This window comes from Ranitomeya variabilis, chromosome 5 (assembly GCF_051348905.1).
Source record: "Ranitomeya variabilis isolate aRanVar5 chromosome 5, aRanVar5.hap1, whole genome shotgun sequence".
NCBI classification, from domain to species: domain Eukaryota; kingdom Metazoa; phylum Chordata; class Amphibia; order Anura; family Dendrobatidae; genus Ranitomeya; species Ranitomeya variabilis.
In genome coordinates, this window is record NC_135236.1 from 375,236,927 (window position 1) to 375,251,003 (window position 14,077).

Below are 14,077 nucleotides of genomic sequence, written 5' to 3' on the forward strand. Positions count from 1 at the left end.
CCCAAATGCTCTGCCAGCTTGCTTGGATTGCAGTACAGTGCATGCTGCACAATACTGTTCACAGCCAAGTTTGTTAGTGAACTTGTCTCGTTGTTCGGTCTTTAGCCATGAGGCCGATATGTCCCATCAGTGTGTTGAAGATTGTGCTCTGAATGCAATGCACAGGTCCTATCCCTTTTTATACGCATTCAGGAAACCTGCGCCCGGTCTGTGCATCGCATTCCGAATACTGACCGCGAGACACCAGTGTGCGGAACCGGCCTTATGTCTCTGCTTACACCCTAATAAAATAAAGATCAAAGCTGACATCTACGTACATGTTGTGTGTTTTTCTGTCTTCATAGGTTGTTAATATTGCTCCCGGGGGCTCACTGCTGGAGTCCGTCACAGACATGGACTGGTTTCCGGGCTTGAATCTAGAAGGCTTCTCTAACCGTGATAGTACAAAGTATGCTGAACCCTATGGGATTCAGTCCGCTCACACCCTCATGAGAGGAACGCTCCGGTACAAGGTACGTTCTGGCCGGTAAAGGGCTTGATCACTGAATGGAAGCGATCACTGATTTACAGGATGGGTAATAATGTCACTAGATTATGGGTCTCCTATATTTAATGCCATCTCTGATGTTTTCTCTAAATTATAACGTTAGTTGAACATAAGATCACATTAACCAATAGAAGGACGGCCATTCTTCCTCATTCGTGACCAGGTTGCTTCTTTTTCGTGCATGAGGTTTCAAGAGCCATAAAAATGTTTCTCATTTGGATATTCAGATTTTTTTTTCTTGATAAGTGATGCCTTATATACAATATATTATAGTTTTGTTTTATTTTTATTGTCCAATATTGAGGAAAATACTAAAGAGAAAAATGGGAAATGTGAAATGTCTGTCATCACCACCAAGGACCACTAAAGTGCATTTTAAGCGGTGTTCCCCCAATTATTTTTCTGTATCGGATGCATGTTGTATGTTTTTTAATGGTGGCAAAGCAAGAACCTGGCAGCAGCTTTTTTTCAAATTTCTTTTCTTTCTGTTTTTTTATTTATTTATTTATGGTTTATTTTACACATGGTCTTCCCCATAAGATCATAAAAGATCTTTTGGGACGAATTTCAACAATTATTGCCTTATTTACCTGTAACTGTGGCTGGCATAGGAGCTTGATAGGCAAATGTAGCCGCCTGTCTGCACTGCCTGGCTAATATGAGTTTGCTACGATGGAGCCGCTGCTGCTCCCACCTGGCACTCACATGGTTACTGGTAGCCATTCTGCTACTGTACACCCACAGTATTCAGGAAGGCAGACATGGTAATAAACTGTCTCTGCCTCCTCTATGGGGGACATCTGGCAGATTTACAGTCTCTGTACTTTGGGTTGATGTTCTAAGATGTCATTGTAATTTGAAGACCACCTCAATAGTTTAAGTGGGTGGTCTGCAAGCAGTTAAGGACAAATGTAAACAAAGCTGCTAATTGAATATTCATGAGATCATTGTGGATAGCAAATTTGGGAGGGGTTAAAATGTGTGTGATTAGAGGTAATTAACCCCATAATGTAAAATATGCTTAATTTGTGCCAGAGAGAATGAGAAAACTTGCATTTTGATCCAGATGTTCTCTATGAGGGTATTCCTATCTCAAAGATCCTATCCCAATATGTAGTAGGTGCTATAATAAAATTAGCAACCTTCAATTAGAAATGTAGTATAGTTCTCCTGATATGTCGCTCACCACAAGTGCTGGCTATTCCAGTAGCTTGGTTACAGCCACTAGTCCTTATATGCGTGGTTGTGTAACCATGGATACCTCAGCTGCTGCAATGGCCTGCATATAGGGTAAGCGACATATGTTATCAGGAGAACTATACTACATTTTTAATTGTAGGTATTTCCTAACATTTAATTCCCATGATGATGAAAAGGTAAGTAAAGGCCTAGTATTGAAGTTAAGCACTAGAATTTTCCTATAGTTTTGATTGCATTGTATAATGAGGAACCTGATTCACTTCTGGTTTTTATATATATTATTTTCATTGCAAATTAAAAAAGTCTTAGGACAGCAAACATTTTTGAGCTTAAAGCATGATTCGATATTCTTTGTAAAATGGTTATTGGGCAATAGCATAGAGAAAACAAAAATATAAAAGATAACTTTTATTATAACCTTTTTAAAAAAACTACCTCATAAAAACTAGTCCAAGTGCAAAATTCCCAAAAACTTGGCCGTACATGTCCAAACGGACCAAACAACATAGAAATCCTGAATACAGATAAACAAGATCCTATTTGGTATATTTGTGACCAGTTCCAATTTCAAACCACATTAAGATTGGATATCAAATCATATGTTTTCTTAGACTGTGTAATAAAGATCTTTTTTTGTCATGTACAACATTCAAGTTACAAAAGTCACAGTCTCTATGTGGACTAGCTTATTTGGGTAGGTCCACACATACCCATAATATTTTGCAAAGCAAATAAGTTGGAAAGATCTCACCCATTAGCAGCTCTGGTGCCGATCATTCATTCTTCCCCTCCAAATAACCGCTCTGCAAGCTGGGAGACATGAGGTCGTCTTGCCCTACTTTGCCCTGTATAGGCTATTGCGGCCCTGACCCCAAATTGCTCCCGCCCTTACAAGGGCAGTCCACAGCTGACCCTTTTAACAAATAGCCCTAACCATCCCTGTACGTCCCGACGCGTTTCGTCAATGTATAGACTCTTCAGGGGACCTCACACTACGTTAGGGTACATAACTAACTCCGAGAAAAAAACAGCGGTTCTTCCTCTTTAGTTCACGGGCTTTGAGTGGTCATAGCCCGCCGCCCGCTCTGTTCACTTAAATAGGTCTCATCCTAATTGGTCAGGAAATCCATCATGATGAAACCTCCAATCATAATGACTCACCCATTAATCATTCTGCCACTTCCACACTCCATGAGTGCTCCTCCACGTGTGACAACAAGATGGCCGCTATACTTCCGGTTCACAACCCGGACGCCGCCATACTAGCGTTACGGACTCACCATGGTTACCGTTCTGCCGCTTACACACGCGCTCCTCTATGTGTGGCAGAAGCACGGCAATAGTGTTTCCGTCCACACCCCGGAAACTCTCGTACTGGCATCACAGAATCCCCATGGTTACCATTCCCCGTAAACATATGATTTATATATCAAATACGGCTCCTACATCTTCCGGTTTAAGTTCCGGATGTTTGTTCTAGAACGCAACTTGCGTTCCACACAAATATCTATTACGGCCATTAAAAATGACGTCACATTGCCCATTCTTTATCTACGAGGACAGTTCAAACAACGGGGAATTATGTTTACATTTAATCTAAATATCTATATCCCTCAGGGCCAAAATAAAGAGGAGTTATACACCACAAAATTCCAGTTGTAAAATGGAAAAGACCTTATTCAGAATGGTTCACCGGACTATACTGTTCAGCCAAATCCGCCAATGGCTGAAAAAATCAAATTCAATCCGGAGATAAGGAGGTGTTATACTCCATCAGTAAGTATAGTTCTTCATAAATGGGTGTAGTTTTCAAAATTGGCTCTGCCAGGTAGTGTTAATTCCCAATTTCCAGTTTAATGGCCGTAATAGATATTTGTGTGGAACGTAAGTTGCGTTCCATTACAAACATCCGGAACTTAAACCGGAAGATGTAGGAGCCGTATTTGATATATAAATCATATGTTTACGGGGAATGGTAACCATGGGGATTCTGTGATGCCAGTACGAGAGTTTCCGGGGTGTGGACCGGAAACACTATTGCCGTGCTTCTGCCACACATAGAGGAGCGCGTGTGTAAGCGGCAGAACGGTAACCATGGTGAGTCCGTAACGCTAGTATGGCGGCGTCTGGGTTGTGAACCGGAAGTATAGCGGCCATCTTGTTGTCACACGTGGAGGAGCACTCATGGAGTGTGGAAGTGGCAGAATGATTAATGGGTGAGTCATTATGATTGGAGGTTTCATCATGATGGATTTCCTGACCAATTAGGATGAGACCTATTTAAGTGAACGGAGCGGGCGGCGGGCTATGACCACTCAAAGCCCGTGAACTAAAGAGGAAGAACCGCTGTTTTTTCTCGGAGTTAGTTATGTACCCTAACGTAGTGTGAGGTCCCCTGAAGAGTCTATACATTGACGAAACGCGTCGGGACGTACAGGGATGGTTAGGGCTATTTGTTAAAAGGGTCAGCTGTGGACTGCCCTTGTAAGGGCGGGAGCAATTTGGGGTCAGGGCCGCAATAGCCTATACAGGGCAAAGTAGGGCAAGACGACCTCATGTCTCCCAGCTTGCAGAGCGGTTATTTGGAGGGGAAGAATGAATGATCGGCACCAGAGCTGCTAATGGGTGAGATCTTTCCAACTTATTTGCTTTGCAAAATATTATGGGTATGTGTGGACCTACCCAAATAAGCTAGTCCACATAGAGACTGTGACTTTTGTAACTTGAATGTTGTACATGACAAAAAAAGATCTTTATTACACAGTCTAAGAAAACATATGATTTGATATCCAATCTTAATGTGGTTTGAAATTGGAACTGGTCACAAATATACCAAATAGGATCTTGTTTATCTGTATTCAGGATTTCTATGTTGTTTGGTCCGTTTGGACATGTACGGCCAAGTGTTTGGGAATTTTGCACTTGGACTAGTTTTTATGAGGTAGTTTTTTAAAAAAGGTTATAATAAAAGTTATCTTTTATATTTTTGTTTTCTCTATGCTATTGGCCATTTGAATAAGAGAGATTTTGGGGAGATCTGTCCCTTTGCTATTTTTCTGATTAAAATGGTTATTGGTTATAAACTATTTAAATAGTAGTGATCCTTACTGCTTTAAGTTACAATGCATTTTTGTTTGTGTAGGGGTTTGCTAAAGCAATGAATGGGTTTGTGAAATTGGGTTTAATTAACGCTGATCCCTGTCCACTGCTAGCCATGGGTGCTCCAGCGATAACATGGGTGAGTATAGCCACGGGGTTTGTTTTATCATAAAAATTATGAAATAATATGATAAAAGGTGATGGTTTTAAACTTTTTGTAGACTATATAACCAGAAAAAATTTGTTTTTGTTTTTTTCCTACAAGAACCCTTAGGAGTTTCAGAATGCTGCCCATAAAACATATATGATATAGATATATTTACTTAGGGATGTTTGTGTAGATATGTGTGTATGTACCTATATTTGGGGACAAAAACATTGATAAATGCACTTCTCCAGGGAACCTGTCACCTGATTCATGCAGCCCAGACTGGGGGCAGCATGAATCATAGTTCAGTTGTATGGTTGTAGTCAGGTATATTTTTCTCTGAAATTTTTCTCTGATGCTCTGCATTTTCTTAGTTGCTTCATTGGGTGACATAGGAACAAGAGGTTAATATTCTGCAATCTGAGGCTGACCCTAAGAATACATGTTAGAATGTAAACTCTAATCTCTCACCGCTCCGTTCGGTTACCTTGTGGGTCATCCCGGTATGCTCTGGAAGAGGTCAGACCGCCACTAGGGCTGTCATTGGTCTCTGGTTTCCACCTGCCAATGCGGATAGTCGGGCTGTCAGGTCATGGACACCTCCAGGCATCTGTTCTATTCCATAGGGCCGCTATTTGGTCTTCTGTCCACATTTTTGTAGAATTTTTAGCTTTGCGTTTATTGACGCAAGTCTTAGGAGAAAAGTGCCGTAAGCAGCGTTTGCTCTGGTTGTAAGCTGATGAATTACGATTCTTCCATCTACAGCACTGGTATTGGTTTTCGAGCCTCAGGGAAAGCTTTGGGAAGTCCCAAGGTTCCTGTGTTCCCAATGAAGTGACTGGGAAATAAAGATTTTTTATTTTTTTTTCACTGTAAAATGTTTTTGTTGTAGCCTTCATTGCGGGACACCGCACTTTCCCTTGTTTGAGGGTTCTTGGTTTTGCTCCCCCTACTGCTTTTGCACTTACTGAATTGCTGGGTGTTGGCTACCCAGATGTAGCCTATTAGGGAGGAATCAGCTTTTTTTTTTCTAAGATGTATTCATAGCGTAGTACCAAAATCTTTATTTAAAGATCTAGCCAGGGACCGTAGCCAGAGACCAGACTAGTCCAGATGAATTTTGCTATTGCTGCTACGAGTGATTGACAGGTTTCTTGCATAACGAGAGACTTGTCAATTAGCTGGAGTGATGCTGAGAGAAAGCATATTTTTTCTAAGACACTAGATAAAAATGTACCTGCCTACTATCGTGCATGTTAAAGTACGGGCATTATGAATCAGGTGACTGGTTCCCTTTAACATCTTCTTGACATATGAAATACTATTATGTCCTCTATTGTGTCCCTGTTTTTGATGCAGGCTCAGTAGCTGAGCTTGCAATATTGCGGGCACATGATGACTGTTACACAGCCGTCTTCTGCCTGTAGCGTCTGTCTCAGCCAGGAGAACATTGCCTGTCTGACTGCATTGTACCAACTATAAAGCTTGGTGGAGCAGTGATAACTCTATGGGGTTAGTCTCCAGGGGTTGGCCTAGGCCACTTGGTTCCGGTGAAGGGAAATCTTTTTTTTTTGGGGGGAAGTCCCTTTTCTGTACTAGCATGACTGTGCCTTAGTGCCTAAATTTAGGTCCATAAAGGCCTGGTTGTGTAAATTTAGTGTGGAAGGAGATAACTGACCGCACAGAGCCCTTAACTCACCCCCAATGAACACCTTAAGGATGAACTAGAACGGAGATAACAGTCCAAACCCTTTCCTCCAACATCAGCGTCTGACCACACAAATGCTCTTGTGGATGGATGGCCAAAAATAATAATAATAATAATAATTTTTATTTATATAGCGCCAACATATTCCGCAGCGCTTTACAACTTATAGAGGGGATTTGTACAGACAATAGACATTACAGCATAACAGAAATCACAGTTCAAAACAGATACCAGGAGGAATGAGGGCCCTGCTCGCAAGCTTACAATCTATGAGGAAAAGGGGAGACACGAGAGGTGGATGGTAACAATTGCTTTAGTTATTTGGACCAGCCATAGTGTAAGGCTCGGGTGTTCATGTAAAGCTGCATGAACCAGTTAACTGCCTAAAATCTGCTCGGAGAAGTGGAATCGGTTACAGGTTTGATGGAGGGATCAACTCTATATTCCTGCCTATGGATTTACCTCCTGTAGGCCTAATGTGTAGGTGTACATTACTTTTGTCCATATTATGTAGACCGATTCTAAATATATTTGCACATAAGGCACTAAATGTTTCTGGGCTACATTCCCATGGCTAAAATGTATTTACCTACTCCAATATATAGAAGGAGCTCCTGTGTCATCTGCTGAAGATTCCAGCCACTACTAGTGTGGACCATGTGAAAGAGGCTGTATATAATAAAGTAGGAAAGAATGACAGCAACATGGAGGTAGTCCAATGGTAAGAGCTATACTCTGTAGTCCTCATCTATTCACACTCTCTTCTACTGTCATGTTTCGGGTTGAAGAGATAAGCATTGGGGTTTAGCTATACTGGGCTAGCAGTTAGCAGGTGGAGCGGCTCATTATTATTTTCTAGTTTTGCTTACAATGCTTTATACATGTGAGATTATAATGGATACCTGCAACTTTGGAAATAAACCCTGTGTATTATGTTATGTATACCTACTTCTTTCATAAAGTTATTAGAACGTTCCTAAAGTTTGTGTAACCAAGATATCATAACGTTGCCAGCTGCAGCAGTGCCGCTGACCATAGTGACATCTTTGCTGTGGCTAGTAATTGGCTGTCTCTTCCCCTGCTAACTTTAAACATTATAATGACAGCTCATTGGTATTTGACATTTCTGCAATTGCATCATTGTGTTTTGTCTAAACAGGTTTGGATTACTAAGTGATGAACCAGTGCCTGTAGCGGAATCGATTGTTGGCGCTCTAGCTAAACATTTAGAGATGATGCTTTCCTATGGTATGACTGACTTCACTTCATGCTTTGAGCTTTACCAGCTGAAGGTTTTGTGCAATGTTTGAAAGTTTTCTCTATCCATAGGATATGGAATAAATTCCAGATTGCTGGTACAACTGCTGAAACCCCATCTGATCCCCAAAACGGGGCTATGAAGAGCCTTGCTTGAAATGAGCTTCCTCAACCTCTGCCCCATTCACACTGGGCTCTTCAAAGACCCATTATCAGGAAGTTATCCCTTATCCTATCAATAGGGGATAACTTCCAAACTTGGCACATTCCCTTTAAAAAAATGTTTAATGCCATCCACCAATGGCTCCTTAGTATCTGGCGAATTTTCTTACACTTTTAGAACCAGTCACTTTTGCCTTTAACACACTGCTGTTATAGTATATTGGTGATCCACAGTCCTGTGAAGGACGATGGACTCTGCAGGGTAGGAGAGATCACCCTGCATGGGCACTTCAGCTCATGGTTTACCTGTAACAATGAAGAACAATTCTATAAATCACTTTTGCTGAATTCTTGTCGTTGCCAACAGAACATCTGGTCCTATAAGCTGTTGTTTCCTCCAGTCACCTGCTATTTTTATATTCTCAGGTCCAGGAGAACGCGATATGATTGTCATGAGAAATGATGTTGGCATCAGGCACCCATCTGGACATCTGGAGTCCAAAAACATTAGTTTGGTTGTGTATGGTGAGGTGAACGGCTACTCTGCTATGGCCAAAACTGTGGGATACCCAACTGCTATCGCTGCCAAAATGGTTCTGGATGGTAGGTTGTACACTGTATATTACAAGATATACTGTACTTTCTATCATAACTATAGCTAGAAATCTCGCACTGCTGAGATCACTTAATGCTCTATAATACCTAGTACAACCAGAAGATACCGCGCTTAAGGATGCATAAATGGATAACATAAAGTGGAAGACTTAAGTACAAGAATGGAACAAGACCCCCCCCTGTGGATCCTCAGTGCCAAAAAGCCTCCCTGAACTGATGAAATCACACCGCCCCAGCACAACCTGCCACGAGTAGCACAGCCAATCTATCACTTTATAAGGTGCCGATAGCTTGAGGCTTACCTTGAGTGAGGCTGCTACAGTTCAATGCGGGCCCGTGCTGGATGTGAATCGGTGTTCACCCGTCCGGTATATGTCACCGGGGTTACGGTGCGGTGTGTATCGGATGGCACTGTGCAGCATGGACCAGGGAAGCCCCGGCCGGTAGCGTTCCCTGGATACCGCGCGCAAAAAAAAAGATGTCCGATAGGCTCCTCCTACCTAGTGACGTCACCTGCAGTAAGGAGCGCTAGGACGCTCAAAAGAGGGGAGAGGAATAAACTAACGCGTTTCAAAGAGCAGCGCTCTTCTTCCGCAGGGTTACCGCTCCCCTGGCTCACCCTATTATAAATAGTATCTGGCCATCACTGCGCACCGCCCTTTATTTAACCCCAGATTACCCGGTTCTCATGGGAACTCCCATACCAATACTGTGTGTTTGCAAATTATGGATGGAATGCAGAGTAGTATTATTGTCCCTTCAGATGAGTTTTAATAGAGTGGACGGGCTCCTACCTTAAAATACTAAATAAATATCTACATACTCAAAAGTTGTATATGTGTGTGTGTGTGTTAAGACCATATTTTTATTTATAAATACAAAATATTTAAAAACCTGCAATTAAAAACTACACAAAAAAATTAGTAATAATAAGACACATAAAACCAGTTAAAATGACTCTCAAAAGTGAACCATTACAACTAAAATTATTCCTTTGGTTACTGTTATTATTATCGATATTAATATTAGTACTACTCTTGCTAGGTACCCATTCAGGGTATCTCAGCCAACTCTCCAGGAACACCCTATACGGAAAAATCCCCTCCATACCCGCTTATATTAAAATATATTCATAAAATTACCCCAACACGTCCCCTCAAAGAGGGGCCTTCTCTTTCAAGCTTATGTTATTAATATTGGTATTAATCGTTATATTGGTCTCCCATTGGTATCCATTCACGCATCTCCAATCCTAATTTTCCAATGTGCTACCTGGTTGTTACATCATCACCTTTCTATTAAAACGGGGGAAACTGAGTATACCTAAAATGCAAATAACTCCACCTCATGATTCAAACCCTTTGGGACCAGGCTGTCCAGGGTGAATATCCATTGTGTCTCTGCCCTGGACATGCTCTTAATATAATCGCCGCCCCTGGGATTCTGGTGGATACGTTGAATGCCAGTGAAGAATATTCCATTGGTAGATTTGTTATGTTTCATCAAGAAATGCCGGGATAAGGGATGTCCCGCGTGGCCTTTCTGGATATTTTTCATGTGTTCCTTCAGTCGGGTCATAAGGCACCGCTTCGTCCGCCCCACATATAGTTTATCACATGGGCATCGGATCACATAGATGACCCCTGTAGAGAAGCACGAGATCCTATCCTTTATAATGTAGAGATGCATTCCATCCTTAATTTGCAAACACACAGTATTGGTATGGGAGTTCCCATGAGAACCGGGTAATCTGGGGTTAAATAAAGGGCGGTGCGCAGTGATGGCCAGATACTATTTATAATAGGGTGAGCCAGGGGAGCGGTGCTCTTTGAAATGCGTTGGTTTATTCCTCTCCCCTCTTTTGAGCGTCCTAGCGCTCCTTACTGCAGGTGACGTCACTAGGTAGGAGGAGCCTATCGGACATCTTTTTTTTTTGCACGCGGTATCCAGGGAACGCTACCGGCCGGGGCTTCCCTGGTCCATGCTGCACAGTGCCATTCGATACACACCGCACCGTAACCCCGGTGACATATACCGGACGGGTGAACACCGATTCACATCCAGCACGGGCCCGCATTGAACTGTAGCAGCCTCACTCAAGGTAAGCCTCAAGCTATCGGCACCTTATAAAGTGATAGATTGGCTGTGCTACTCGTGGCAGGTTGTGCTGGGGCGGTGTGATTTCATCAGTTCAGGGAGGCTTTTTGGCACTGAGGATCCACAGGGGGGTCTTGTTCCATTCTTGTACTTAAGTCTTCCACTTTATGTTATCCATTTATGCATCCTTAAGTGCGGTATCTTCTGGTTGTACTGACCTGTATTGATATACAGGGGGGCATTACCCTGATTGATCCCAGCAGCTGAGGACTGCCATTTTTATTGGGTGAGCGCCAGTGTTTGTTTTGTACTCTATAATACCTAGCTTATATAGAGGAGGTGACCATCTTCTAGGATATGGCGGAAGCTTTTGTGTAGGCGATGAAGTACATGCAACAATCATTCTTAGTTCTTCTCACGCAACACTTAACTGGTTAACAGCTTTACCTTTCTTTGTTTTGTCTGATATTTTCTTCTGTTCTTCCTCCAACCTCAAGCTCTCATCCAGTTGTGAAAGTGTTCTCATCACTGCTTTATGTGGTATAACATATTGCCTGACTCCCAATCCTCCTCTCTGAACCCTGTCCTGTCTCCAATGTTTGAGCATGTGTATTGCAGTTTCAAGCATTGTCAAAAATGCTGGCTAGGTATAACACTGTGTACGAGCATCATGTCGGCCATATTGTATAATGAAATCTTCCCTGCGGTTCTATTAGCTACTTGTACATGAACATCTATAACAAGGATTCATGTTTCTGTCTTTACTTAGGTGAAATAGAAAGCAAAGGCTTGGTAATCCCATTGACTAAGAATATCTATGGACCCATCTTGGAGCGGGTTACAGAAGAAGGCATTTTCTATAATACCAAGAGTACATTTTCTCTGTAATGGCTGCAGATATGCCATATGTACACTGGATTACACTTCATCGGTGTATTGTGTGGATGATGAACCTCACCAAATACAGTGACCTGGTGATTGTTCTCCAACTAAAAGTACCACTGGGCAGTGCAAAGGAATTCAATGGAGAACGCTAATATAATGCCATGTGATTGTAATTCTTACCTGGTTTACACTACACAATGGTGCAAAAGACTCCATACTGGGGTAATACACTACGTCTTGTATCAGAACAACCAGAGTTTCTTTTTCTTCACGCATCTAGTATTTCCGGTAGCAATTAGTGATAAGGCTATTTTTTTTCTGTTATGGAATAGAGACTTTTTAGAGACTGTAAGGAGACTTCTGAACTTTCCCTGTATCTTCTTTACCATGCAGTGACTGACCAAAATGCTTTTCATGTGCCAAATATTACTTCTGTGAAAGCTTTAAATATGAATGTAAGAAACCTCTCTCCCTGATCATAAAGAGACACATAAAGGTGAATTATTCTGGTGTAAGTAAAGCAAATACCTCGTGAACATGACCCAGCAAGGACCAGAAAGACTACTAATCTTTAACATATGCAAATAACTTCTTCAGGGAGAAGGAGTATGGGAACTCTAGTGCCCACTATTGGGAGTAGGAATCTTAAAGTTGATGTCAACCCTTTTACCGAACCCTGTCACATGATTTGGGTTAATAAGCCAAAATAGATACTCCACTTGCAAACACAAGTTTTCTGTTAGGAGAAGAAGCCAAAGTCATGTGGCAGGGCCCTTTTAAATTACTGATTTTGACTTTTGGAATTCTACCCCCAATAGGTAGCATTACATGTCCTGTCTACTTCCTCTCTGAAGAGGCCATTTATTTAATTTCCCAGAGGAGCATTACATGGCCTATAAGTCTCCCTATAATGACTTGGCACTCTATAAGGAAAAAGTTTAATTTTCAACATCTTCTGTCTGAATCCCTGAACTACAAACTGCCGACAATGGATCACTGCTGTTCTTTTACTTCTGACAACAGAAAGATTCAAGATGGAAACCTCAACTACCTCCAAAGTGAAGTCCTCCATAGACAAGCCTTTAAAATGATTGTTCTTCTAAACCTAGTACTTTATGGAATATAGATGGTGTATTTTTACAGATTTTCCTGAAATTATTTGCACATGTGCGACAAGAAATATATTTTCACCTGAATTCAGGCTATGTTTTCAGACGCTTGGTGTAATAATTGCCCACCACGACAGACCCAATAAAATTGTCGATTGCATTGTTTTTATTTTTATTGCACCTGTCAGCCATTTAAATGTATGTGTATTTGCTTTATTTCTATGTACACACTGCTGATCTTTTAGTATTTTCTCATGTGAACTGTATTGTTTCTGAAATGCTATCCCTGTACTCCTGCGGGCACATCACACCAGAGACAGTTTTGCATAGTGGGAACGCTATAGTAGAAGGTTTCTCTGTTAGATGGCTCTTTTCTGCTGTTCTTGAGAAGAAGGTTAGCTATAAATCAGTGACTGCTACCATGTGAATCAGAAGTGTTCCTGAGATAATATTTGTGCATGTTTGACATGTTCGAGCACATTGTTTGGAAATACAGTTGCAGTAAGGGAATTAATATTGTCTTTTCTTTTGTCTGTAGAGGGCGTCCACTCAGCGTTTCTCATAGATCTGATACAAAGTGATATTAATATGATAGCTTAACATTCGGGCTTATGATACTGCAAACAAATGAAAATTATTTTTAAGAGATGAGCTGTGCCATAACCTACGTCTATCCATCAGATAGGGGCTAAATGTCTGATTTTGGAGGTCTGCCAACTAGAACGCAGGTCACAAGCATCCTGTTCCTTCTCATTGCCCAACCTCAGTGAGGGAGCAGAAATCGAGTATGCCCCCGATGCGTCATTCAATAGGGCTGATACTGTGTGTACTTATGTGCCACATCAATCTGCTATAACTCGATAGTGATGATACAGCGCCCAAGTGAAGGCTGGCTACACCATTTCTTATTGTTAAATGGATGAAATGGTTATCTAGAGTAGTGTTTCCCAAACTCCAGTCCTCACAGACCCCAACAGGTCATGTTTTCGGGATTTCCTTAGCATTGCACAGGTGATGGAAGTATCAGGAGTTCTCTCACTTGTGCAGCACTATGGAAATCCTGAAAACAAGACCTGTTTGGGTCCGTGAGGACTGGAGTTTGCGAAATACTGATCTAGAGAGAGAGAGGACCTTGTAAGGGCTTATAATCTACAAAGAAAGGAGGCAGTAGTGGATGCTTATTTGTTAGGAATATGTTACCAGGGTTATTATAAGTTCTACAGTTGAAACCAGAAGTTTACATATGTTAT

General features: G+C 41.6%; 1 protein-coding gene across 3 annotated transcripts in view; it reads left to right on the forward strand.

The window, feature by feature from the left end:
• AASS (aminoadipate-semialdehyde synthase) overlaps window positions 1–13,255 on the forward strand; it is a 64,828-nt gene extending 51,573 nt beyond the window's left edge. For all 3 annotated transcript variants that reach the window (XM_077264962.1, XM_077264963.1, XM_077264964.1), the window contains exons 19-24: window positions 345–512; window positions 4,890–4,985; window positions 7,308–7,423; window positions 7,862–7,950; window positions 8,548–8,724; window positions 11,603–13,255. In XM_077264962.1, coding sequence (XP_077121077.1) covers window positions 345–512; window positions 4,890–4,985; window positions 7,308–7,423; window positions 7,862–7,950; window positions 8,548–8,724; window positions 11,603–11,721 — 765 coding nt within the window. In that variant the 3' untranslated portion in view covers window positions 11,722–13,255. The remainder of the gene's footprint in view (window positions 1–344; window positions 513–4,889; window positions 4,986–7,307; window positions 7,424–7,861; window positions 7,951–8,547; window positions 8,725–11,602) is intronic.
• Window positions 13,256–14,077: the final 822 nt, after the last annotated feature.